Source organism: Aptenodytes patagonicus, chromosome 16 (genome assembly GCF_965638725.1).
Source record: "Aptenodytes patagonicus chromosome 16, bAptPat1.pri.cur, whole genome shotgun sequence".
NCBI lineage: Eukaryota > Metazoa > Chordata > Aves > Sphenisciformes > Spheniscidae > Aptenodytes > Aptenodytes patagonicus.
The window spans coordinates 582235-591894 of NC_134964.1; the positions used below are offsets into that span (position 1 = coordinate 582235).

Sequence of the window (9660 nt, forward strand, 5' to 3'; positions counted from 1 at the left end):
CAGGTCTCTAACGCACCCTTGGCTCTGCCCCTTTTGCAGTAGGTGTGACTTTTTAACTTTTATGAATTTTTTTTTTTCCAGGGTACGATGACAATTCCCTGGGGCTTGGTGCAACTTGGGTGCGGGGTTTCCTTCCCTGCAGGTCGCTGCAGTGATGTGCTATTACTGGAGGTGCTGAGCCTGTCCCAGTTTGGGGCTGGGGTACCCCAGCGATGGGTATAGCAAACCTGACGTGTCTATGGATTTGCTAGATGTCAGCGTTCATCAAGGTTTTGGTGAATCAGTTGAGCTGATTCGGTTTTTGGTTAGCAGAAAAAACAAGATGAAATCCAGCGCCCCAGTGAGAAGCGATGGGGGCTCCTCATAACCTTCCTCCATAAAGAAACGGGGCTCAGGAGGTGCCGGTCTGTGCACAGGCATGCCCAAAGCTTTCGGGGTGCCTGTGCTACGTCTGGGTGATTAGTCAGGAGGCAGCGATGGAAAAGGGAGGAAATTCTTACGAAATTCCTGAAAACAGCCCCGTAGAGAAGAGGGACCCTGTGGGGGCCGGGGCCAGGGCCAGGGTGCCACAGCTGCTGGGGACAGATTTGGGGTGACCGGGTCCCCTGCGGGTGCCCCTGGACTCGGCATTCCCCCCCCAGGCACAGAGGAGAGTGCCAAGCGGCTCCGCAGCAGCAATTTGGGCAGGCAGGCAGGCGCAGGCAGGCAGCTGCGCAGCCGTGCGCTGCCCCCTCCTTCCCACAGCCTCCTCCTTGCTGTGAAAAAGGCCGTTTTTCTCCCCAAAACAGCTCTCTCACAGGACGGGCAATATTTGTCCCGCTCCCCGGCAGAAGCGAAACCCTATCCCTGTCCTTGGTGCTCTGCTCGCATTTCTCCGGGCTATTTCTGGCACTCAGCTCCTTCGCCTCCAGCGTTTCCACTGCCTCTCTCCATCTTTTTTCCACTCCTTCCCTCCTCTGCTTGCCCTTGCCTCCCCGTGCCCTCGGCCAAGCGTCCTCCCCACGGCCCTGCCGCGACGGCCGCTCCCCAAAATGGGCCGCCAAGGCGGATTATTGCCATCCCTAATCTGCATTAGCCCTCCTCCCCGTCCTCCCCTGCTCCTCCCTTCCCCAAATCGCTGCTGCACAACACCGGTGTGCAGTGCCGCACGGGCTGGCCGGCCGCCCCGAAACGGCCAACGTCGGGAGAGCCCCAGCGCCGGGGCTGGCGTGAGTAGGGGGCTGCGGTGGCCGGATGATGGCTGGGGTGTCCCCGGGGTGGGAGGCTGGGTGGCTCTGCCGCCATCTCCGCTGGCTGCGTCCTCCTCGGGTTGTTTATTTTTTCTCCATCCTTGCCCTTCCCACGTCCTTCGGCAGCAGTGGGAGCCGGGAAGCCCGTTTGCAGCGGGGTGGGGTGCTGTGGGTGCTCCCTACCCTTCGTGGCCTCTGCTTGGCAGGGAGATGCCACTGGAGGACGGGGACCCGGCGAGGTGGAGGGGACAGCAGGTCAACGGCGAGGTCAGCGGTACCCCCCAGCTCAGGGGGACGGGGGACCCCCCGCCCTGGGGCACGCCAGCTCCCGACGGCAGCAGGACAGAGGCGATGGCAGAGGGCTGGGAGCCGGGGCCAGCACCGGGTGACAGGGACGTGACCTTCGGGGGGGCCCCGCAGCGAGCAGGGCAGGAGCCGTGGCAGCGCGAGGAAGCCCTCATGGGCGAGCTCTCAGAGCTGGTGCAGAAGGTGGTGAAGAGCAGCAGCTGGTGGGAACGGCACGGCGTGGACATCAGCATCCTCACCTGCAGCTTCCTCCTGCTCCCAGCAGGTAACCCTGCTCAGCCCCCCCCAACCGCGACTGGGGGTCCCAGGGGGGTCTCACCTCCTCCTCGCGGCTTTTGCATCGGTCGTGCAACTCTATTTGCGCTGGAAGCCTATTAGCAGCCTATTAAGCCTGTAACAAAGCCACAATAACCCCTTCACCCCGTGCCGTGGGGCACCCTGACCCTGCTGGAAACCCGCAGCAGGTGACGGTGGCATCTGGGATACAGCCTGGGGTGAGGGGACGGTGCCCGGGCAGATGGGCACAGGGCAGAACAGGGAGCGACTTGCCGCATCTGCGCCCCGTGGCGGGACAGGGAAACCCTGGAGGTTTTGGTGACGATGGCTGTGGCAGGTGCAGGGGCATGTGGGGGGAGCACGGGGCTCCAGCGGCATAGTTGGAAAGCTGCAGCTGGCACCTTCTCTTGTTTTTGAACTCCCGGGGAATGCTGAAATCCTGGCAGGGTCGTATTTGTTACCAGCGGGATCCCAGCTGGAGCTGCGGGATGGGACCCGGCACCAGCAGCACCCGGTGCCATTGCGGCTGGAAGCGGCCAAACCTTCGGCACGATGGTGAGCGTGGCTGGTCTGGCCGCGCAGGGCGGTGTGGAGGGAAGCTTTCCAGCTCGGGCAGTTTAAATACTTGTAACTACATCTGAAAAACAGGTTTAGGGCAGCGGCTGGCATGTTTGCGTGTAGCAACACCTCCAGCCCGGCTCGGAGGTGAGGAGGGCTGCAGCATGTGTGCGTGGCCGAGCTCCTGCCCAGCTGGTTTCTCTGCAGGGTTCCTGTGCCTGCGGTCAGCCCAGGCCATCCCTTTCCTGGTGGGTGTCCTCACCCTCGGTGTGGTGCATCACACCCTGACCGTGAAGGGCAGCCACCTGGCCAGCCACAATGCCTTGACTGAGTCCAAGTCCTGGGGCAAAGTGTGGGCCATCTTCTTCATCGAGGTGAGCGGGGCCACGGGGTTTGGGTGGCAGGCCCCCCCAAAACCCCATCAGCACCATGCCAGCACCCCAAGCCCTTCAGGAACAGCCACCAGGGACCAAGACTTATCCAAAGCCTTCCTGACCCACGTGCGAGAGTTAAATGAAAAGTGATGCTACACCGGGGAGCACCAGGAACATCCCCGCTTGTGGGGCTTTGCCTGGAGGCAGCGGGGCGGGGGGTAAGCCCCTGGCTGGGGACAGCCCCTGTGACGTGCTGGGCTGTGGGGTTTTGTGTCGGTCCCCTTGGCCACGGGGCTGCAGAGCGGGATAACGCGTTGCGGGGAGTGGTGGGAATGGTTTTCAGTGCTTAATTCTTAAGTCCATTTCCAGACTGGTTTGGAGGCTGTGGGGTGCAGAGCATCTCCCCTGGGTGAGGTGCAGCTCCCTGGGTGCCTCTCCCGCGAGCCCAAGCCAGGCAGTGCCCGGCCCTGGCGCCGCGGCTGTTGACATCGCCTCCCCTTTCTCTTACTTCCCAGCTCTGCTCAGCTTTCACAGCCGAGCAGGCCACCTACAACCACGTGAAGATCCACCACGGCTACACCAACGTCATCGGCCTGGGGGACTCCAGCACCTGGAAGGTTCCTTTCCTGAACCGCTACATCTACATGTTCATCGCGCCTCTCGCGGTGCCCATCATAACCCCTCTGGTTGCTCTTGGTAGGTTTCCCAACCGCCTTGGGATGGGGTGTTGGGTATGGTGAGCTCGTTTCTGTCCAGGTCTCACCCCACCAAAGGGTCCTGCTTTGGAGGCATCACATTAACTACGCCAGCCCACAGCATGACACAGGGTTCCAGGGAAGGCATCTGCTGCATCTCTCCTTTCTGCTGGTGCTCAGAAATGCTTCACGTTTTCCTATATTGGGTCCAGAGTTGAAAGTTCTGGCAAAAGCCATCATGAGCCCGAAGCACCCCAGATTTGCTCTCCTGTAATTCAGACCCTTGGCTGTAGCAGGGTTCAGCTGTGACGCTGAACCACACGTAGGTCTCTGGCCGGTCAGAGCATCGCACGGGGTGTGTTTGCTGACCACGTACGGGGTGGAGGCGTGGGGGTCTCTGGGGGCCGGGACGCAATGAGCTCAGGCAGACAAAGCGGTGGCTCAGGGGGAAATAGCGGTGCCAGGAGATGACTGGGAGGGAAGAGCCCAGAAAATAGTAAGAGGCTGAGGAAGCCCAGGCTGTCTGGCTAAACACACACCTCTGGGCGATGCCAAAAGCGCAGACGATGACTTGGCAAGTTGTAAGAAATGAAGATGCAGCCAAATGCCCGTGTGATGATGCACACCTGGAGCATCTGCCGGGGCTGCAGCCCGCAGGGCACTGTCCTGGGGGGGCTCTGGGCCCCAGCCCCAAAGACCAGCAGGTCAGCAGGTCTGGGGGGTTTGGGCCAACCTGGAGGATGGGGAAAGGGAGATGAAGAATGGGATGGAATGGGATGGGCTGTAGGTTTATCAGCATGCTGGGCAGCCTGGCCGCTGGAGCAGCAGTGGTGGGGAAGCATCAGCACCTTGCCTATGTGCTGCCTCTTCCTTGCACAGATTTGTTGAGGAACGTGGAGTGGAAAGCAGCTCTCCGGACCCTCTGCTGCATGTTTCTGGGCCTTTACTGCCATTACTGGCTGCTGCTCCACGTCTCGGGCTTCCAGTCGCCGTGGTCCGCCCTGCTCTGCATGCTGCTCACCCGCTCCCTCCTGGCCCATCCCTACATCCACGTCAACATATTCCAGGTAGAGACCTGAAGCTCCGAGATGTCCCGATGGTTCTGGAGACAGGCCAGCCACCACCCCGCGCTGGTGACATAGCCCTGACACTGCTGGCTGGAGCTGGTGTCAGCTTAAGGCGAGCAGCCTCGGTTGTCACCTCCCTCGTGCTGATGTCCTCATGGGGAGGTCAGGCTGGCGGTGCTGGGGTGGACAGCGGTGGCCCTGGGAGAACATCAGGGCAGATGGGCGCGAAGGGCTGGAGGGTGATGTCCTCTGCGGTGGCTTGCAGGACTGGGGGATTGGTGCGTTTGCACGTGTATGTGCAGCTGGTATTGCAGATCCTGGGATGGAGAGAGGCTGGTGGCACACAGTGCGGGTGGGTTGGGGGACAGAGCCCCGGTGCTCCTCGGTGGCTCTGTGGACAGACGAGCGCAGGATGGAGTGACTTTAGGGACGAACCCAGTGCTGGGGTTGGCAGCCAAACCCCAAAATGTGGCTCAGCCTGGCCGGTGCCTTCATGCCCTTGTATGGCCGGAGCCACGGCTTGCTCTGCCGGGAAGGGGCCGGGGGGGGTGGCGGGTGTCACGGGGTCCCCACCTCCCTGTCCCGCAGCACATCGGCCTCCCCATGTTCGCGGCTGATCGGAAACCCAAGCGGATCCACCTCATGAGCCTGGGCGTCCTCAACCTGCCCCGCAACGCCCTGCTCGACTGGTCCTTCGGCCACTCGCTCATCAGCTGCCACGTGGAGCATCACCTCTTCCCCGGCCTCTCCGACAACATGTGCCTGAAGGTGAGACGGCCCCGCGGAGCGGACGAGCGTGTTGGGAGGTGACACAGGGACAACATCCATCTCCCCACCATGCTGCTGCAAGACCCCTCCTCTCCCTGACACCGGACCTCTCTGCACTGCTCCCCCCATGCTAGAGACCTCTCACTGCTCTGCAACAGCCCCTAACCCACCTCCCTCCATCCCCACTCTTGTCTCTCCTGGGTTTCCGCTCCCTGCTCCTTCCCCTGGTCCAAATTCCAGCCTGTAGCAGCCTCCTGGAGATCCTGGATCCTCCTAACTCTTCCCTTGGGAAAGCATCTCCAGTCTGGCATTCATTTCAGCTGGCGTCCAGGCAAATCTCCCTATAATTTTGGTCGTGCCCTTTCTTGTTGCTCTGAGGTGCGGGGTGTGTTCAAAACGTGGGCTCCGAGCGCTGCCCCGGCTCGAGGGGATCCCAAGGCAGGTCCCTGCGCTGCCCTTCAGCACGGGATCTCCACTCATTTAATGCTGTGCACGTATTTTCAGTCTCAAGTCGGGGGGAAAAATTAAGTACAAGTAATAGAGGGAGCTGGAGCACCAGTGGGTTTTGGGTCACGGCTTTTGCTCGAGCTCACGGGGCTGGTAGGACCTGCCTCCCGCAAAGGCATGTTGCAGGGAAGGGGTAATTAAGTTGGTGCCAGCCGCACCGCCGAGCCAGCTGCGTGGGCACATGGGGGTAGCTATGGGTGCAAGTGATGAGCATGCGTGGCTGGCCCTCATTAAAAGCCTCGTTAGGGCATCTCTCCTAATTTGGAGCCCTGCAAAGGTGTTTTGACGGGGCGAACTCCCCATGTTGCTGCAATCAGAAACCACCTTCCTCTTAATTTTCACGGCAAAGATGTTATAGCTGGTGCTGCCTTCTCCAGCCCTGTTTTGGGCATGTGGGACGGGTTTTCTGGGCACCTTGCAGGGAGCCCGGCGATGCCTCAGGCTGGGAACCTTGTACAAACGCCGGGACATCCCGCACGGGGGTGTCTCTGCCTTTGCCTTTGCAGATCAAACCCATCGTCTCCCAGTACCTGAAGCAAAAGAAGCTGCCATACAACGAGGACACCTACACCTCCAGGCTCCGGCTCTTCCTCCGGAGATACGAGGAGCTGATGGTCCACGCTCCCCCCATAACGGAGCTGGTGGGCATCCAGTGAGGACGGGGGCCCCAGGATTCGGGGGGCTGCTTCCTGCGGGGACTTGCGGCAGGGATTGATTTAGCAGGATCGGGGCTACACAGACGCGCACTTCCATAAAGCTGTCGCATAGGAAACATCTCTCCTCGATGTCTTGCTTTTGGCTGGGTAATGACACACGGAGCCACCGCGGGAGGAGAGCCAGGTGGTGCAACGCCGGGGACAGAAAAAGGGGGGTCGCCCCCAGTTATTCCCAGCCAGGGCTTAATTTTCTCCGCTCTGGTTTCACGCTTGGGGAGAGGAACCCCCCCGTCTGCTGGCTGGAGCCTCCCTGCAGCAGGACCATGGGGGATGCGGCTGGGGATGCGGCACCATGTCCGGGGCATCCAGAGCTGGTTCCTGGCTGAGAACCGACGGGGTCTGTAGGAAGGGGCTGCAAATGTGTGGTCGGGGGCTCAGGGAAGGGGTGGATCGTGGGGAGGGGGTTGTGTCACTGCTGCCTGCGCTTTGCCTGACTTTGGGGTAAATCAGTCCCTTCTAGGAACAATGATTTGGCAAATTCAGCCTTAACACGTTGAGGTGGATCTTCTTTATTATGAGGTTTTGTTGCTGGAGCAAGTCATACTCGTATCCTGCGGTGCCCGAGGCAGGGCTGGGGGAAAGACCCTCGCCCCACGTGGGGTATCCGTATTGGGGTGCCGGAGGTGACCTGATTGTTGCTATTGCAAGAGTTCAGCAGGAGGATCACCTGCCGGAGGCAGGCAGGTCTCCGGGGCTTGGGAGACTTTCCCTGTCCAGGGAGGGTGAACTCAGCCCACTGAGCTGCTGCCAGCGGGTGGGATGCTCACGTGGCTGGTTCCAGCCCCCCCCGGGATGACGTGCCTGGCTTCTCTGGGACACTCTGCTCTCCCAGACCTGCAAGATCGAGGACAAAGTCCAGCCCAGCGTCATGGTGGGGAGCTGGCAGCAGAAAAGGCAACCGGCCCAACTGGGACCAGCGCGGGAGTCAGTGCTGGCTCTGGGCTTTGTGGGGCTTTGCTCTGAGCCCAGGGTTTCGCTCCCTGGTTCGTGCTGTCCCCCCCACCAGGGCTGGACCCCCCAGCCCCCCAGCCGGGATTTATAAGGCTCCACATTGCAAATGTGTCCCGAGGCACAGGGGTGCTCTGCTCCGGTCCTGGGCCATGGCGGGGCAAGGGTTGCAGTGGGCAGCCCGTGGTGTTTGCCCTCCCGTGGGCACAGAAGGAGAACGCCCCGTTCTCCTTCACCGAGTGCAGGGACATCCTCAGACCCGCTGGAGAAGGGTCCCCGCGTGGCTGCTGTGACATGGGGCCGGAGCCGGGACAGCCACGGCTTGTCCCCGTGTAGCAGATCCAGACTCGGGGGCGGGGAAAGCTGGCCCCGGACCCGTCCGGTCTCACCCCTTTGGCATCAGAAGAAGGGAATTACTGGTTTATCCTGGGCTGGGGCCCGGGGGATGCTGGTGTCCCGGGCTGGTGGCATCGCCGTGTCACCTCTAACCGGCCCCATGCAGGTTTATTGATCCAGGACATTGTGAAACATCCAAAGGGCGAATTCTCGCCCGTCCAGCACGGGTTACACCGGGTCCGTGGGTGGGTGGGGAAACTGGAGGGGGGTGGCTGGGCCAAATGACCCGAGTGTTCCCGGGGCGGCCACCCCGGGGCTCGGGGGCGGCAGAGACCCTCCCCAGAGCTGCCCTCCTGCCCCCATGATTAATTTCTTAATTGAGCATCGGAGCTAAATTATGCTAAATGTGCCAAGTTAATAGTGCTCCTGGCTCCAGCAAGGGCGGGGTGAGCATGCGTTAGCGGTGCTTTTGGTTCAGACGGGGTAATCTCAGCCTCGCGTGTCCCTGCTTGCGGGCACAAAATGCTCTTTCTCCTCCCCTGTTGCAAAGACACGAGTCCCAAAATGTTTCTAAGCACTGGTGGGAGCAACAGCCTTTTTCAGAGCTGGATTTCATGGATGTTGTTTAACGCAGTGCCATCTAAAGGCAAGTGTCCACAGGCCCTTCAGCCAGTGGGAGGTGACTTGTGATTTGGGAAATAGGTGGCTTATTCCCTGTCAGAAGTGGCAGATAGAGCAGAGGTTAATGGGGAAAAGGGAGACTTCTGGGGAAAAGGGAGATTTCTGACCTGTGCTCAGAACACCCCAAATTTCTGCCTCGAGCGACGCTCCAAATTTAAAGTCAACTCTTTTTGTGGATGGTATCAAAGCTGATATTTGGAACTGAGCCTCCAGCCTCACCTTTCTAGGCAATGGGTTGGTAATTGCTGTGTTGGGCTAAGGCTATGGGCTTGGAGCACGGGCACAGGCTTTAAAGCCATCAGAAACCCCGGTCCCTGCTGCAAGCACCCTGAAGGAGCGGGCGCAGAGCTTCCGCTCTCAGCATGCCTTTGCAGAAAGCCATGAACTAATTTTCGAGACCATGTGAGAAAGCGTGAGGATTTATGACCCTTATTAAAATCGGCTTCCTGCTGTAAACGCCTCTCGGTCTTAATTGCTTTTAAAAAGCCCCGTTAGTGCTCGCCTGCATGCTTTGGCGCCTGTACAACCCTTAAACATCTCCTGGGCCTGCTGAGATGATTTCCCTGCCCGGTGTTTTGCACAGGGGCTGAAGCAAGACGGGGTGCTCCTGCATGGGCGGTGTGAGGAGTTGCATTCGAAATGAGCCAAGTGATGGGGATTAAGGAGGAAATAAAGCAGGGACGGTGGGGGAGGCTGGGGCCGGAGCCCTGGCAGCAGCGTTTATCCGCTGCCTCTGGAACTACTGTTCTGTCCTTTACCGAGGGGATGCCGTGGGTTTCTCCTGGCGAGGGGCGGACGGCCGTGCAGGGGGATGGTTAAAACCAGTCTGGGCTTCGGTTTCCCCCGGGAGACCTCCGAAGTTAATCGCTCTTGGCAATAAAGGGGCGCACGCAATTAGCAGCCGCAGGGATGATGCTGATGCGGGGAGCCCCAGGCGGGCAGGGTACCGCGGAGGCCTCGCCATAGAGAGCGGCGGCGCGGGCGGCCGTGAGACGGCCTCTCCTTCCCTACTTCTCTATGGTACCGCTCGTTTCCGGACAGCCGTGGCGGCAACCGCCTGCCGCCATTGGCTGCCGGCGCGGGGGTGGGGCCGGGCGGCGCTGTGGGGGCGGGGCTATGCTAAGCGTCGTGCTCTCCCGCCTCGCGATTGGTCGGCGGGGAGGAGGGGCGGGGCGGCGGCGGCGGCGGCGGCGGCCGGG

General features: G+C 60.8%; 1 protein-coding gene across 1 annotated transcript; it reads left to right on the plus strand.

Annotated features, from left to right (window-relative positions):
- The first annotated feature begins 1009 nt into the window (after window positions 1-1009).
- On the plus strand, window positions 1010-6552 carry FADS6 (fatty acid desaturase 6). The gene is made up of 7 exons (XM_076353809.1): window positions 1010-1208; window positions 1436-1800; window positions 2577-2743; window positions 3259-3439; window positions 4318-4505; window positions 5094-5273; window positions 6287-6552. The coding sequence occupies exons 2-7, from the start codon at window positions 1440-1442 to the stop codon at window positions 6434-6436; spliced, it is 1227 nt and encodes a 408-aa protein (XP_076209924.1). The 5' UTR covers window positions 1010-1208; window positions 1436-1439; the 3' UTR covers window positions 6437-6552.
- Window positions 6553-9660: the final 3108 nt, after the last annotated feature.